The sequence below is a fragment of the Macaca thibetana genome, chromosome 1 (assembly GCF_024542745.1).
Source record: "Macaca thibetana thibetana isolate TM-01 chromosome 1, ASM2454274v1, whole genome shotgun sequence".
In the NCBI taxonomy this organism is placed as follows: Eukaryota; Metazoa; Chordata; class Mammalia; order Primates; family Cercopithecidae; genus Macaca; species Macaca thibetana.
Genome location: NC_065578.1, coordinates 194,452,533 through 194,470,287, shown reverse-complemented (window position 1 = coordinate 194,470,287; position 17,755 = coordinate 194,452,533). Strand labels below are relative to the sequence as shown.

Sequence of the window (17,755 nt, the reverse complement as noted above, 5' to 3'; positions counted from 1 at the left end):
ATGTCAGCACAAAGATCTCTGCTTGTGTAGAGCTTATATTCTAGGCAGAAGTGGAGCGGTGGGGGAGAGTACAAAAACTTCTTTGTAAGGAAATTATATTTTCTGGGCCACTTCACATTATATACACCCTCCACAATTATTAATGTGGACTTTTGTTCAACAGTTGTTAAGAAGACACTATGTTCGAAGCACTATGCTGGGCATTGAAAATACGAAGAACAATGAGTGGCCCCATATCCTCCAGACACTGGAAGTCCAGGTGGAGAGCAGCAACTGTACGCAGGTGGCAAAGTGCAGAAAGTGCTGTGACAGAGGCATCTACGAAGGGCAGAGAGACAGGGCCTCCCACATCCAGGCCTCCAGCTGCCCCTAGGCTGTCCATGTTCCCCTTCCTCCTGACTACAGCTCATGCAGGGCTGCCTCCTCGCCTCCCCACTCTTTTTCCTGCCCCTGAATCCACTCCTCTTGGCCACCCAGCATACCCCAGCCCTGATGTGTTCCTTTGGAGTCTGACTCAGGGAAAGTTATGCTAATGTAGTAAATAAATTCACTGACTGAGTATTAGGTTTTGCTTGCTCTTTCAGGTAATTTACCTACATTTTAATTGGCTTTTAATGCCTTGCAACAAAGGGAGGCTGGTTTCCTTGTGGGAAGTGCCATTCTGTTAATAGTCCGGGAAGGAGAGACTTGTGGAGGCCAAGCTCCTACCTACGCTCCCCTTTCACTGGGGCTCACTCGCCTTTGGAACCTTCATCCTCTCAAAACAATTCTGGCATCTGGATCATCTTTTGCAGAAGTGCCTTCGGAGTTAAGATATTTTTGGGGTTCAAAACAACCTGAAAGATCTTCTAGTCCTTGGAATTTCAACTCATGATCCAGGAGCTCTTGGCAATGTGTCCATGAATGGCCTTCAGGGAGTCTGAGGATTCCTGAAATTCCCTGAAAACTTCTGTATGAACATGCTAAGTGTATTTTAACCCCCGAAGACAAGGTCTATAGTTTTCATCAGAGTCTTAAAGATCTTGGAGACCCAAAAAAAGTGGTCATCATTTTAGGTGATGTGCTTGAGCCTGCAGAGTTACGAGAGGGAGGGGAGAAGGGGAAAGGGAAAGGAGGGGAGGGAAGTGAGAAGAGGCCAGCACGGAGACTGAAACTCAAGTTTCTTTTTGCCCACACTAGTGCTCCTTCTACCTCCTCCACTGCAAGAGATCTTTAGGTCTTTGGTTCAGGAACTATCCCAGTTGCATCATAAACCTTTGCCAGGCCTGTTCACCTACTGTAGTAGAGTAAAAACTGCTTTATGGAAGTGGTTTTGAAGAACTAAAGGAGGTTTCTGCTCCATCAAACAGTGACAGGTGACTTTGAGCTCTGAATTTACTATCAGTCATTACTTAAAAAAGAAAAACGTTAAGCTTTGGGGGCTTTGTATCCCTAGAGATACTGTGTGCCACTGGGCATCTGTGGAGTAAGCAGTCTGATTGCAGAGAATAAGCATGATCTGTGAAGCTGTCCTTGCAAGAATTAAACTGTAGAGATATCAATTACTTGAGGGAGCCAACCTTCACATGTTGACACTTCTGGATCCTCTTGCCCAAGGCAGAAATGCCTGGCTTGTTTTCAGATCAAAAAACCTGGGCCAGTTGTGTTGTTAACACCCAGTGTAAGTCATCAGGGCAAATGACAATACACACATTCTCCTAGTCCATTGGAAGGCTAGGTCAGTAAATATTCGGCATCAGCCCAGGAAGAGGGAAAGAAACAAAATATCAGAGGTTGGAATTCCAAATGGATGCAGAAAACAGCACTATCTTTTTTTGTTGTTGTTTTTTTCTGTGTACAACTATGTACTAGACTCTGACCCATGACAAGATTGGTTTCTTGCAGACAGGGACTGCAGGAAACCACGTTCCCAAATAGGCCCTGCAGCCTTAGATGTGATTAGAAGTTACCAGAAGTTGGGGAAAAGGAGAACAGCACTGGGATGGGAGTCAGTAGGCCTAAGCTTAAGACTTGGCATCCCCACAGAGTAGGTGGGTGACTTTGGGCCAGTCACTGCCAGGTCTATGGTTGTTTCCTTTTCTGCCAAAAGAAGGATGTGGGGGGTTGGATAACCCGAAAGATCCCTCTCGGCATGAACATCCTCCTAAGTCGTTCATTCATTCTCATCTATATGCCAGCGCTGCCTTCCAGGCTTGTGTGTGACCCTCAAGCTTACTTGAAGCTAGAAACATGGGCCAGAGCACTTCCTAGGTGCCTCTCCCACCCCAGGAATCACGAGGGTTTGGTTGGCAGCCAGACTCACCAGCAGGAATACGGGCACCTCTTGCTGTAGCGACAACAGTAAAACTGCCACTCCCGATCCAGCACTGACTCGAAGTAGCGGCTCTGGAACCCTGCCACCAGCCCATTGTTGGAGCACGTCTGGTACCTGAAGAGAAGACAACAACCCCAGGAACCTAAGGACAGTGACACATACACAGACCCCTTCCCAAGACCCCACTGCCACAGTTACACACTGTTTCTCTGACCTAGATTCCTAACAATGTATTCCATTTTTATACAAATAATAGTCTTTATTATATTTGTAGAGATACTATAGCCTCTCCATTAAAATGTAAGTGACTCAGAATTTTCTAACTGAACAAAATTTAGGGAACATTGCTCCTGTCATACCTCTTTGAATATATAGTTAAATGGAAGCCTGCATAAAGGGGTGGATCTAGAAATTTACCTCTAGAATTTTACAAATTCAAGATTGTATTATTCATGTCATTTAAAACAAAAGATATTAAAATTCATTTTACTGGAATTTAAAATAAAAAGACAAAGAGAAGCACAATTGTCATTTAAAAGAAAAGATATTAAAATTCATTTTACTGGAATTTAAAATAAAAAGCAAAGAGAAGTACAATGAATTTCAAATAAACATTTCTTCTGCTTAAGAGTAGAGCCCTGGAAGGGGAACATCACACACCGGGTCCTATTGTGGGGAGGGGGGGAAGGGATAGCATTAGGAGATATACCTAATGTAAATGATGAGTTAATGGGTGCAGCACACCAACATGGCACATGTATACATATGTAACAAACCTGCACGTTGTGCACGTGTACCCTAGAACTTAAAGTATTAAAAAAAAAAAAAAAAAAAAAAAGAGTAGAGCCCTGGAAATTGAGCACAAGGATGATCATTCGTTCTGCCCCATGCAGCATGCAAAGCCCAGATGAGTATGGTGAATGTGCCCAGGGCAGCCCAGTGGGAAAGCTGGGACCGCACCCCAGGTTCTTGCTACTTATCCAGGAATCTTTCTACCACCCACAAGACCATAAGCTCTACACAACCAGGGCATGTTTTGCTCAGAATTCTATTTCCAGGTGGCCAAGAAGAATCCCGGCTGTGGAGGCAGTCCCTACAGAGTTGCAACAGGCCAACTGAATGCTTCAAACTCCCTCTAAAGATCGCTTTCCTATCCTAGCTGCTTAGTCCTAAGTCTTCAAATATAGTAACCACTCCACTCCAGTCCACAGACCAGAAATAATTTTTGCTCTTTCATTCGACCTGTGCTGCTGCCGGTCTTAACAGCACGTTTCTAACTAAACATTGGCTTAGAATAGTACAATCATTTCTTCCTTTGTTCCATCTCTAGTATGATTTTCCCATGGCACCCAATTCCTATGGTGCCTTCAGACTTGCCGCTTTTTGCTGTGATGATGAAAATGCTATTTTCTACCTGGCCACAGTGGGTTTCCACTGTTCTCGCTACTTATCCTGGAATCTTTCTACCACCCACAAGATCATAAGCTCTACACAGTCAGGGCATTTCCACTGTTCTTGCAACTTATCCAGGATCTAGAATTTTACATCTAGAATTTTACAAATTCAAGATTGTATTGTTCATGTCATTTAAAATAAAAGGTATTATAATTCATTTTACTGGAATTTAAAATAAAAAGAAGACAAAGAGAAGCACAATGTATTGATGAATTTCAAATAAACATTTCTTCTGCTTAAGAGCAGAGCCCTGGAAATTGAGCACAAGGACGATCATTCGTTCTGCCCCTACACAGCATGCAAAGCCCGGATAGGTATGGTGATCCATGGCCCTTTAATGAAATCCAGTGGATTTCCACCTTACAGAATGAACTCTTTCACAAACTCTTCCAAAATAGTTCTTCAGCTACCTCTCTTTCTTTTCCTTTCCCACCATCCCAGCCGTTGGTCTATCTCCTGTTATGTGTGGGCAGAGCAGGCAGTTGTCTATTGCGGCATGACCAGACAGCTGCTGGAATGTAACTCTGTATTCCATGGGAAGATAAGTTTCCAGAAAATATAATGCATAAAATAAGTACCCTCTGCTGACTGGTGAGAGAGACCTTGTTGACACACAAATTGTAACATTATCAACAACTGGATTTCATTTATTCTTTTCCATTGCTAAGAATGAACTTGCGAATCTAACAAAATTAGATATTAAATACAATATATGTCTGTCAGAAATCATCTGTCCTTTTAATTATTTATAACTTGTTATTCATTTATTCACCTCATATATATAATTAAAATATGCATTTATTCATTCATTCATTCATTCAACGTCTTATACTCTACTACTGTTCTGTATCAATCACTTTGCTATTGTGTTGTGAGAAGAATTGAGAGATGGGCTCGGTATTTGGTCAACCATGTAAATTAGCTTGAATTCCCTGTTCCCAGGACTTGTAAGAAGTTCTGGCAGACTAGAAAACTCAGCTATAGGGGCTCAATAATGCAGGTTAAGGTGTAAATTGAGACCTATGACTCTTTGATAATCTAGCCTTTTTTTTTTTTTTTGGTATATGCGACTGTAGTTTATTATACATGTATCTAGGTTTTTAAATTTTATTTTGTTTTACTTTAAGTTCCGAGATACAAGTGCAGAAAATACAGGTTTATTATATAGGTATATGTGTGCCATTGTGGTTTGCTGCACCTATCAACCTGTCATCTAGGTTTTAAGCCCTGTATGCCTTAGCAATTTGTCCTAATGCTCTCCCTCTCCTCACACCCCACCCGCCGACTGGTCCCAGTGTGTGTTGTTCCCCTCCCTGTGTCCACGTGTTCTCATTGTTTAACTTCCACTTATGAATGAGAACATTCACTCTTTGGTTTTCTGTTCCTGTGTTAGTTTACTGAGGATGATGGCTTCTAGCTTCATCCATGTCCCTGCAAAGGACATGATCTCATTCTTTTTATGGCTGCATAGTATTTCATGGTGTATATGTACCACATTTGCTTTATCCAGTCTATCACAGATGGGCATTTGGGTTGGTTCCATGTCTTTGTTATTGCAAATAGTGCTGCAATAAACATACCTGTGCATGTGTCTTTATAGTAGAATAATTTATAGTCCTTTACGTATATACCCAGTAATGGGATTGCTGGGTCAAATGGTATTTCTGGTTCTAGATCCTTGAGGAATCACCACATTGTCTTCTACAATGGTTGAACTAATTTACATTCCCACCAACAGTGTAAAAGCATTCCTATTTCTCCACAGCCTCGCCAGCATCTATTAGTTCTTGACTTTTTAATAAACACCATTTTGACTGGCATGAGATGGTACCTTACTGTGGTTTTGATTTGCATTTCTCTAATGATCAGAGAGGTTGAGCTTTTTTCATGTGTTTTTTGGCCACATAAATGTCTTCTTTTGAGAAGTGTCTGATCATATACTTTGTCCACTTTTTGATGGGGTTGTTTGTTCTTTTCTTGTAAGTTTGTTTAATGTTCTTGTAGATTCTGGATGTTAGACCTTTGTCAGATGGGTAGTTTGCAAAAATTTTCTCCCATTCAGTAGGTTCATTCTGAAGTCTTTGCCCATGCTTATGTCCTGAACGGTATTGTCTAGGTTTTCTTCTGGGGGTTTTATGGTTTTGGGTTTTACATTTAAGTCTTTAATCCATCTTGAGTTAATTTTTGTATAAAGTGTAAGGAAGGGCTCCAGTTTCAGTTTTCTGCATATGGCTGATGCAGCCTTCTTTATTGTACCATACCACTGCTTGCATCTCATCAGGACTATACTAATGCCTAGCATATTTCAGCAAGCTATATGAGTGTAATGGACTAGGCTCATGATATGGTGGAAAGTTGCTTTGGGGGCTGATCTACAAGGGTGGTCTATTCTATCCTAATTCCTAGTAATGTGGGTGAGAGGTGATTTCAATATGAAGCTCTAAGAATCATAAGCAAAACTCATATGTGTCCAAAAAGAGAAGGCTGCCACAAGCTAGTGCTCTCTGTGACCTGTTCTCCTACCATCACTAAAATGTTGCCTTCATCTAAAATGAAGCCCTTTCAGAACTGAGCTGGGCTGTGGTTTCCACGGAGCCGTTGTTCCATTGTTTTGGCTTGTCTTGTCCTCTACAGGGGACAGAGCTCCCATGGGGGTAAGTTCCCCTAAGTAAAAATAAATGTAGGAAGATAAGCTGAACTGTTTCATGGAGTACCCGTTCTGAAGGCAATCCAAGTTCCACGAATTCCCCGCCGGCTGTCGGCCAAGCTGCTGACCCCAGTGCCTGTATGGGAAGTGTGTGTCACTTTCTCACACACCACCTCAGATAACTCTGCCCTGTGAAGATTATTTGGACCCTACAGGCTCAGAGCCTAAGAACATATGGTGAAAGTGAGATAATCAAATATAACCCTCCTCCTCCAGCTTTGGTTTGATTGCCTTCACATTATGGTAGAGGGAGTCTGTGCAGGAGTTTGGTATGTGAAAGCATTCCTCCCAGAGCCGGATCTTTGTAGGGGTACCTTTTCACACTGTGGGGAGCAGATAGTAGAGTGGCTAAGAGCACTGGCTATGCTGTTGGGCGGCTTCACTGTTTCTTAGCTGTGTCGTCTGGGTGGGCTTCATGCCCTCTAATAGCCTCAGTTTCCTCATCTGTAAAATGGGTGTAATAATAGCATATATGTACTAAAGTTATTTTGAAGACCAAATAAGACAATGCATGTAAAATTCCTGGAATTAACACATTGCTTATTTGTGTTGTTATACTTACATTTAGTCTACACAGTAATTATGAATCTACTTTGTAAATGCTGTCCCTTGGCTCCCCTGTGTCTAATCAGTGAAACACCGGTGGATTCATAGGCCCTCTCTGAGCTGCTGTTTCCCTAAAACAAAGCTCAATGAGGTTGGATGTCTTAGCCACCCACTTTAGAGCACAAATACTTTAGTATGCCTTACCACTCCCCGGAAGTAGTATTCCGTGCAATGTCTGACATTGTTGTCCAGCAAATGTTTAATAGAAGAACAAGGGACCGAATGAGTGACCCAGTTATCTCCCATTATTGGAGGCAGAATTGATTTTTAAGAGCTCATCACTCAATCCCATTAAGGGCTCTGAAACTCCCTCCAAGTAGTTTCCATGGATCTTGGGTGGGCGATCCCTTTTCTTGCTTCCATCTTCTCCCTACAGCTCCATGATGAGGGGGCAAAATAAATATAGCTTTGGGCATTCCTCTCCTCCATTCCTCTCATTTTCACTTTTAACAAAGCTCCTTATTTAACAAGACTCACCTAAACACTGGTCATATCTACAAGATTACAAACACAGAGCTAGGTGAGAAGAGAGGCAACTTCTAAATGGAACAGGACACAGGGAGCTGGAAGGGACTGCATTGCTAAAGTTACTCAAACTCAGTTTAAAAAGAGATGGGTAGCAGTCAAATGACTAATGCTCTGACTCACTTCACAGCATCTGGTTGTTGCTTCTGAATGGCCTGGAGAACAGAGCAGTGGCTCAATGCGTTATTCTGCTTGGAGGGAAACTACTTGGAGGGAATTTCAGGCCCCTTCATGAATTTGAGTGAGGAGTTTCTAAAAGTCACCAAGACAATGGCAAATTTCCTGGTGAATTGTATGACATGACCCTAGCTCTAAGGAAATATTCTTATTTCCTTAGAGCAGGAGGGCACTGGTACCTTACTTACAAGACTCTCCTTCCTGTCTGAGAAGACATACTTCTTTCTTTTCTTACCATCTCTTTGAAGGCTGAGGCTCAATTTCAGTTTCAGAAACTAGAGCATTGTTAGCCCTGCTCCATCTGACACTGCTCAAACTTTCTAGAAGGAAAGTCACAAGGTGATTACTACTCCTCTGAAAACACATTTGTGAACCTATTCTGAGAAAGTGGACTTTCTGAAAATGATTGATCTCAGGGCCATCACCCTGGAAGCTAAAACGGAAGACCTTCTCCTGTATCTCCAATAGTAAAACAAAACGCAGTGGGGTGCAGGGGAAAGAGCCCTTGTTGAGGAATCAGCAGACATGAGTTCTGGTTGTAGCCTTGACTTTAGCATGCTTTGCGGGGCCTCACGTAATGCACTGTGTGGAGTCAGTGCCTTGGCCAAGATACAAAACTCTTGGCCAAGATAGTAACTGGAAGAGTCAGGACCCAAACTTAGATTCATTTGAGGTCAAAGCTCATGTTCATGAGCTCTCAAGGAATACAAAAAATCTCTTCAAGATGGTCCCACAGTGCTGATTGGTGTGCTGGACAGGACTTCTTCTTCTTGTCTGCATTCTTTACCAAGTCCAAAGCTATTGGACAGGCAGAATTCCAGATCATCTGTAAGGTGTGTGAGTGTCTGGTTTTGTTGGTGAACCCCTCTATACAATTTTAGAAGTTGGACTTGCTAAGAAGTTTGGACTTTAGGTGGTGTGAGGTTGAGTCAAGTGAGGAACAAGGTAAAAGGAAGCAGCACCATTTTGGTCAAGAGCTCTCAAAATTCCATTAAAGAGATAATAGATGGGCTGGTTGTGCTGGTCTTTTTCTTCCCAGCTTCACAGGCACATAGGTGTTTCAAGGGCTGTTAGCCAGTTTCCAACCCCATTGCAGAGATGGACTATGAGAAGTTTTGCCCATGATCTAGACCACTGGCTCACTCCATGTGGCAAAGCATCCTTAACACTCCTAAATTTCTTCCCTGCCCCAAAGGTGGATGAGGTCTTAAGTAATACCAAAAGAGTTTCTTTCTTTTAGAGTAAAGCTTTGATTTTTGTTAATTCTATTTTCACCAGAATAATTCTTTGAGTTGCTAGCAAGCATTTATAACAGGTCCCACAGAATTTTAGAATGTTCATTAAGTCTTTCGGCAATATTCATTAGAACTCACTCTATACCTGATGCTGCACTTGGTCTGGAACCTCTTCAGAAGACTGGTACTGATAAGTAGACACTATGACATTGGACAGGCAGAATTACCAGACACTGGTACTGATAAGTAGACACTATGATAATACAGATACCGGAAAGAAGTAGACTGGTCCCAAAGACAGAGGAGCAGAGAAATAGGAGAGTGGGTGGGGATGGTGGAACAGTGAAGTGGCAAGGGACTGAGATAAACTCAGCTGGGGGCAAGTTTGCCCAGTAAAAGAAGCCTTTAAAGTTCTGGATTTCTCTGCTAATACCAAACAGAATTGTTCCACGACCCATCTCTCCCCTTCTGCTGAGATTTATACCTATTTCTGTAAAACTAGGATGACAGTTCTTAACTTGACAGTATTACACGAAAAGTAAAGAGATGCTATATGTCAAGTGTGTAGCACAGAACCTGGCACAACATATATACTTGAAAGGCAGGGGAAATCATAGTTAGTACTCCTATGATAATAAAAACATCTGTAATTTAATAGAAAGGCTACATCCTAGTCTCCAATCACTTTCAGTAAATATTGGAGCCTATATTAGAAATTGTCAGGATTGAACTTCTCCAACTGGACACTGAGAGGACCCTCAGAAAGCACGTATCAGAGCACAAAAGACAATACCAAGCCTCTCCTCCTTCAAACAGTCTTCCTTTCTTGACAATTCCAAATCATACTAACTTTCCTTCCTGTGACATGTTGATATCACCATCACACATTTCACCTAACACATACTGTCACTGAGTAGCCTCAGTGCAGGGCTGAGGGCTATAAAGTTTTTGAAGGCAAACACTGCACCATTTACTGCTCATCCTCCTGCCACCATGGTGGGGATAGGAACAGTCTCTTTAAACAGTGTTAAGTTGCACACATTCTGCTCTCTTCCTGCCTGCATCTGGGTAAGAGTTCTGCTGTCTTCTCCATGTCCGGGTTTTCAGTCTGCTAGTCTCTCTACAAGGTTTTAACACAGTGAAGCAGAAATGACCTGCAGAACAGCATCTCTGGATAGAAAGACCTAGCACAGGACAGAGTGAGACCGCCTCCCAAAATACAAATTCCTCAGTCTTTTTTGGAAAAATACACGCAGGAGAGGCTACCCCTAAGGCCTCTGAGAAGATCTAGATTATCTTGTGAGATGCATTTATGTCCTGAGAGCAATTCCAGGTCATGCAGGGATTGCATGAGCTATGTTAGCATCACAATAAATTTGATGTGAGTTTATGAATATCAATTACAATATTTGTAACCAAGAGATCTAATGCTATCTCCGTGTCTATTAAAATGTAATAAATATTCAAGACACTCATAATGTACACACAATATTTATAGATTGTGATTAAATTATGTGTTCCAAAAGCAAAATGATGTATTTCAGAGGCTCTGTAATCTAGCAATTTGGTTTTCAACTCCAGCTTCATAATTTACCAACTGTGTGATATTTGTCTCCATGAGTCTCAGTTTCCACAGAGTAGTCATGAAAAGTAATAATAAATAACTTTTATCAAGGGCTTGCGATGTGCCAGGCATTGTGCTTAGCACTAAGTGTGCATTAATTATCTTAATTATCAAAACAATCCTATAAAATGGGCTCAAATAATGAGCTTCTCACCACGATCACCATTTTATGTATAAGGAAACTCAGATTTACAGAAGATAAGTAATTCCCCTAAGGACACACGTTAATATACATATATTATCTTATTTAATTCTCACAACAGTTCTAGGGAGGTGTGTTTTAGATGTGAAAGCTGAGGATTTGAGAGCTGAGATGACTTGAGTAAAGGTAACAGTGGGGTTAGTGGGGTTGTATTTTGAGAATTGTTCTGTCTGACTCTAAACTTCATTAACTTTTCAATATTTCAAGATACCTCAAAGAAACACACACACACACACACACACACACGATATCTTAACTCTGCAGAAATCTCTTATTGATTAGGAAGATTGTGTCCTGCAGTTTCCCAGACAGAAGCAAATCCCCTCCTGGGAGGAGGGAGCTTTTGCCATCCTTACAAGAACAGCCAACAGCCATTTGTGCAGAGCTCAAATTCCCCCAGACAATTGATTCCTAGCACTTAGGAGAGTGACCTAGATGGAAAGTTGGCAAGAATCCTAGATCTGTCATACCCCTATTCTCCCACACTCAGCCTTCTTGCCCTCAGAAGTCATCCTTATGTGGATTTGATATCTTTTTTAGATCAGCATTCACTATGGCTTTATCTAGGAACAAAAATAACATCAGCATTTCATATCACCCACAGCACTGTGGAATCAGGCCGGCTGGCTCAGGTCCTCCCTCTGCCATCTGCTAGCCATGCAAGGGCAACCTCCTCATATGAAAAACACCTGGCTTCCAATATTGTTGCAAAGATCAAACAATATTAGATTTTGAGTAACTCGTGGACATAGACTGTATGTTCTTCATCTCCATCTTCCTGGGGCCTGGCAAAGTTTGTGCTAATAAGCATTTGGTAGTGAATGAATAAACAAATGAATATATAAATGAGGAATAATCTATAAATCATAAATCACCATGTAGATCAGGGTTAGGTCCATAGAACCTATACTTATGTAAAGTTACGGATTTCTCTCCTAATTCCAAACAGAATTGCTCCATGACCCATCTCTCCCCTTCTGCTGATATTTATATCTACTTCTGTAAAACGAGGATGACAGTTCCTAACCTGACAGCAATGTTTTTATTCAGTTTTTAATCGCTTCAGTCTCACAGCCTTTATTCCTACTCTATGAGGCACGGAGGTTGCTCTAGATTGTGTGCAAGACCCCTCCAGTGCTGGGATTCCAGGATTCTGGTGTACTATGTTTGTACCGCATCCTTATATTTATTTATTTTTTTAAATTTTATTTTGAGGTAATTTTAGATTTACAGAATGCTTGTAAAGACAACACACAAAATCTATGTATACCCTTCACCCAGGTTCCTCTAATGTTAATTTTCATAACTCTGGAGTGTCTAGGAATGCTAAGAAATGCTAAAAAATTAACCCTGGTATAACACCAAACTCCAGAATTTGGATTTCATCAGTTGTTCCACAAATGTCAAACCAGGATAGATTGCTGTGCAGCGTTTAGTCCTTATGGCTTTTGAAATAAAGAGTTTACTATTCAGTTTTTGAAACTGATCGAGACCTTAAGATTACCGAGAGAATGAAAACCTGATAAAAACTTCATTCTGCGGTGGCAAAGTGTGTCAGCCACCCTCTGTGCACGCTTTAGCTATCCTTAAGAAATCTTGAAAGACCATCCTGCCTGTCGGTAAATGCAATAAATCAAGATGAGATGTGAACAATACAGTTGAAACCCCTACTATGGACTGGACACTGGAATATTGGGAATCAAAGACATAAGCAAAATGGTTCCCCTGTGGGAAAATCTGCAGGCCTCTTTGCTGAGGGCCGTCGGGACACTGGCTGGGGTTTGGACTGCTGATTTAGTCTTTCACTGCGTATGTACTGAGGGCCTGTTTTGTACCAACACTCTTCTAGGCACTGGGGATACAGTGGTGAATAAGACAAAGACCCTGTGTTCATGAAGCTCGTATTTTGGTGAGGGAGACAAAACAAGAAACAAATGCCAATCAGGCAGTGACAAGGGCATTGTAGGAAACAAAGCAGGCTGAGGGAGTGGAGACAGCGAGATGTGTGGGGAGAGGAGGTGGTCTTGGAAAGCATCCCTGAGGAAGTGGGCGCTGTGAGTACTCAATACTCAGAACCATGACTCAGGACGACTGCCCTGCACTACACTAAGGCTTGGTCTTGCTTAGATTAAGGAAACAGTCCAACCGTGGAAAACGGAGTTCCCAACCAACACCACCTTCAAATGCACCTCGATGCTGCCATAGCCCTGTTGCATAGATTCCTTTCTCCTCTTCTCCAGTCTGGGGCTTGTCATTGGTGAATTCATAAACTCAGCTCTAACACAAACTCCCACTCCAAAACATCTCCTTGGGATTCCTTGAAGCCCGGGGTAAAAAGTAGATGCCAATAAATGGAACACTTTTCCTCTGAACTCAGAGTCCGTGGAAAGCTGGCTTGCCCAACATAAGCCACATCAATTCCAGATTCACTAAATTTTACTACCTGTCCATGGTGTGCTAGGCATTTGTTTTAGACTTCAATTTGCTTTAGAGTTTTCTTATACTTTATCCTACAAGTATCACAGTAACACAAGTAACAGCTTGTGAGGTGGGAGTCACACCTTCCTTTTTCCTTCTTCCCTCCCTCCCTCCCTTTCTTCTTTTCTTCCTCCCTCCCTCCCTCCCTCCCTCCCTTCCTTCCTTCCTTTCTTCCTTCCTTCCTTCCTCCCTCCCTCTCTCCCTCCTCTCTCTCTCCCTCCCTCTCTCCCTCCCTCTCTCCCTTCCTCCATTCTTTCCTTCCTTCTCCCTTCCTTCCTTCCTTCCTTCCATCCTCCCTCCCTCCTTCTTTTTTCTTTTCTCTCTTTCCTTCTCTCTTTCTTTCTTTTCTGCCAGAATGAGGTACCAAATGCCACAGATACCAGCAGGAGCTGTGAATCCCGGTTTACTCCATCCAAGCCCAGGGCTCTTTCCACTACACAGTAGCTCAATATTACTAGAAAATTTCAGCTTCATTTTATTCCACACAGGACCCAGTGCCTTACAGCCTGTGCTGACCCAAGTTAAAGCAGATTCCCTGAGAACAACCTAGGCATGCCCTGGGATGGCGAGATACCACTCATGGGGACCCAGGTAAGGCCTCCTGGCAGTTGTTAGTGCCAGAGACCAGCATCCACACTTCAGAAGCCGACATCTGAAGAGGTGGTTTTCAACAGAGAAACTGTGATCAATGGTAGCACCACAGACCACTCAGCTATGATGGCAGCACCTTTTAAAGATGGCACTTTGATTAGAAAGGTTTTCTTTTTAGCAGATCCTGTGAGCTATTGTCAAGCCTATGTTTGAGACTCCTCCCCTCTTTTAAAATAAACCTGAAAGCTAATTTACACAAGGCAGCCAAATTGCACAAAAGCATCAACAACTGTTCCCTGAGAACAGACTAAGCTTGTAGCCAATGTGAAGATGTAATTGCTCCCCAGCCCATAAGCAATTTCTTTCCTTTCAGATTTTTCACTGAGACTGGAGCCTGAACTCAAAGGCATAATCATTTTTAAAAGTGCTTCCAGGGTAATTGGTGTCAGTCCTGGGGCAGCTGGATCTTATTGTAAAGAAGCTGTTTTGCATGTTTGTGAGTTTTCAACCCTGTGATTAGTAGAGGGGGAGAAGGAGGCAACAGAGGGTGGAAGGAGGAAAGGAAACCAAAATTACTAGACACTGCACACCCAAAAATGCTGAGGAAGAGGAGGTAGAAGAGACATCTCGCCTGTCAGCTTTTCCCTCGACTCCCATGGGCCAAATAAAATCATGTTATTTCACCTTCTTCCTCTTTTGCTTTTCTTCAAATAGTTTGGGAGTTCACAACAAACCAGTCACAGTTGGCGAGTTTAAAACTAAACATCATTTGGCTTCTCTCTCTAGCAGAGATGAACACAGAGATCAACAGAATGCAAGAAAAAGCCAAGAGCATTTTCAGGGGTGAGCCACAGCTCTGTGGAGCCTTCAGAAATCATGCAGCCTGACTGCTTATTTTCCAAATGAGGCGGGAGCCTGGAGGGCGGAGCGTCTGGGCCAAGGTCACACCACAAGACATTAGAACCAGGATCCAGACCCAGGCCTTCTGACTCAGAGCCCAGGGCTCTTCCTCTAGGGCTTGGGGAACCATTGCTGAGTGCTGCTTGACTGTGGCTCTAAATAGGGCTGTTAGAAAGGAGTCTCGCCCATGTGATGGTGCTCCTGAGAGGTGAGGACTGGAGGGACAGTTATAATTAGGTCATTGCCATGCTCCATATTAGGCAGTGGGCCTGGCTGTGAGGAGTATGGAGACTATAATCAAGGCAAGCCAGGTCTCTGAATCAGCATCTGTCAGAAGGGGTTTTGAATAACTAAATCTGCTCACCAGAGGCCATGGGGGTGGATGAGGATGGCCCATAAAGGCTGTCCAAGCAGCCTCCACAGCCCCCGGCACCCTCACCTGCTGCTGCCTGTGTGAGTTCTCTCTCCAACCCTTCTTCAGGCCGGCTGACCCCCTCCACAGTCCTGGTAACCAAGTAGAGCTCATCCCTCTGGGGCTGGGCTTCTGCTGGGGTCTTGCAGGTCCCCACCCTCTCCAGGAGGAAGAACTGCCCTGAGTCTGGTCCAGTGGCACTGGCTCTGCTGACAGAATCAGTTGTCAGGTGGGAGCCCACGCTGTGTGGAGGCAGCAGCCTCTCAGGAGCCCATCACTGTGGCAAAGCACAAACTCTTTGAAGCAAGACTCTCTGGATCCAAACCCCAGCTTTCTAGCCGAGGAAATACCTGAGCTCTAGACTGCAATTTGTCTACCTATAAATGGCATATACATTTGTTTTGAGCATTACATGAGATGATCCATGTAAAGCACTTAGTGTGGAGCCTGCTCAGAGTAAGCACTCAATAAATTGTAGCTGTTGTTATTACTTAGAGGACTGAACTCTTGCCTGGCTCCTCCAGGCATCAGTGTTTCTTGCTCTTGGATTTCCCACATCACCTCTCTACTGGTTGTGTCCCCCAGGGTTCTATGCTTTTTCTTTTTTCTTTTTCTTTTTCTTTTTTTTTTTTGAGACTGGGTCTTGCTCTGCCACCCAGTAGGGAATACAGTGGCGTGAGCATGGCTCACTGCAGCCTCAACTCTCTGGGCTCAAGTGATCCTGCTGCCTTAGCCTCCTGAGTAGCTGGGACCACAGGCTGCATATAACTACACTGGCCGTTTTTTTTTTTTTTTTCTATAGAGATGGGGTCTGGTTATGTTGCCTAGGCTGGTCTCGAACTCTGATCTCAAGTGATCCTCCCTCCCCAGCCTCCCAAAGTGCTTGGGATTACAGGCGTGAGCCACCATACCTGGCCAGGTTTTGTGCTTGGCCCCTCCCAGCTCCACTACACTAAGTACTTGTTGCCATGCATCTGGGTTTCTCTACAGATACAGATAGCACAGGCAGCAGCCCTCCAGGTGGGCTTCCTCCTCCCTGGACCGCTTCCTCCGTTCTCTCCTCCAAACCTCCTACAGTGCTGGCTCCATCTAGGCTGTTGTCAATAATCAGCCTAGCAGTTAATGGCTACTAGGATGAGCTCCTGACCAAGCACCTGGGCTGAGACCCAGCTGAGACAATCACACCCACAAAAAAGTACAAGCTCGAACAAGTTCCATGTCACTGTCTAGGGCAGAAAACAGTCAGGGGAAGACAGCACCTCTCTCTAAAACCCTTTAGTAAACTATTTTCCAGCAATAAAACCCACTTTAAATCAGGCAGAGAGAAGGACCTCAGTACTCATAATTGAGAGAGCACATGTAATCAAGGCAGTAGACAGCTATTTAATTTCACTTTCCTTTGCCTAAATTTCCTTGTCCCCTCTTTCCTATTCACTTGCTCTAAATCAATATTTCTCAAACCCTCTGTGCTGAGAGATCAGTTGTTTATTTTTCTTGTTCCCAGACTACTGTGGGCCAATACTTTTGTAAAATGGTAAAAATAAATTGCTAAAAAAGAAAAATGCCATTCCGATGGCATAGCAAGTTTAAATTGCTATAAAGTTTCTTACTTTCAGTTTCTGTACATATCTTTGGGTAGTCTGGTAAGCAAGCTTCTTGCAGACCTACACCAGTCCCTGGCCCAAACTGAGAGTAGGTAGAACAGCTTCTGGAAGGAACAGAGCCACAGAGGAGTCTATCTCCCACAGACACTCCTCATCCCCGGTTTTTGTCCTGTAATGTAGTCTGCTCAGCAGCAGCCCTGCTCCACCCAGAGCATGCAGTGGTGAGGTTTGGGCTGGGATTTGCCCAGGCTTTGGTTACTGATATTCCTTGAGAGTCTAGCAGCCCCCAGGAGGGGGGATATGCAGAGATGTTCCCAGACCCAGTGCAGTGCAGCCACTGGCCCTTACCATTCCATGCCAGCCCTGTTGATCTCCTCCCACCAGCACTCCGTGGGTTCCCCGAGGCTCTGTGGCGTGGGCATGCAGGCGTAGTTCCATTGTCTGTCAGAACCTTCCTTCTTGCTGAAGATGCTCCTCACGGCCACTATCACCTGCCCCTGGGGACACTGGTAGCTGAAGCCCTGCCGGTTCAGATTCACCCACCCATCATCGCTGTAGTCATGATACTGCTGGTATGGGTACCCATAATCGCCATACTGGCCCCAGGCCACGGTGACTAGGGGCAGAAGCACCCAGAGAAGACTGAGGTCCATGCTGCCTGGGATTTTGGCAAACGATGTCACTCTAAGATTGCTGGTCTGACTGTTTTATATAGCTGCTGCTGACATGTGGCTTCCAGATGTGGGTGAGAAGGATCCAACTGCAGTGTGTCATCGCTTAAGCAAAACTTTTCCGTGCTGAGATGTCAGCCATGAGGACATTCAGCTTGTTTTAAGGTGGAATTCTAGGAATACACCAGCAGCATGTAAGTCTAAGAAGCTCCCCGGAGAAAGAACAACTTTGTAGGTAGATTATAAAAGCCAAC

At 43.6% G+C, this 17,755-nt stretch overlaps 1 protein-coding gene across 1 annotated transcript in view; it reads right to left on the bottom strand.

Annotated features, from left to right (window-relative positions):
* The window catches only part of DPT (dermatopontin), a 33,768-nt gene extending 16,223 nt beyond the window's left edge, over window positions 1–17,545 (bottom strand). The window contains exons 1-2 of the mRNA XM_050784816.1: window positions 17,179–17,545; window positions 2,303–2,428 (exon numbers count right to left, since the gene is read on the bottom strand). Coding sequence (XP_050640773.1) covers window positions 2,303–2,428; window positions 17,179–17,483 — 431 coding nt within the window. The 5' untranslated portion in view covers window positions 17,484–17,545. The remainder of the gene's footprint in view (window positions 1–2,302; window positions 2,429–17,178) is intronic.
* Between the last annotated feature and the right edge of the window lie 210 nt (window positions 17,546–17,755).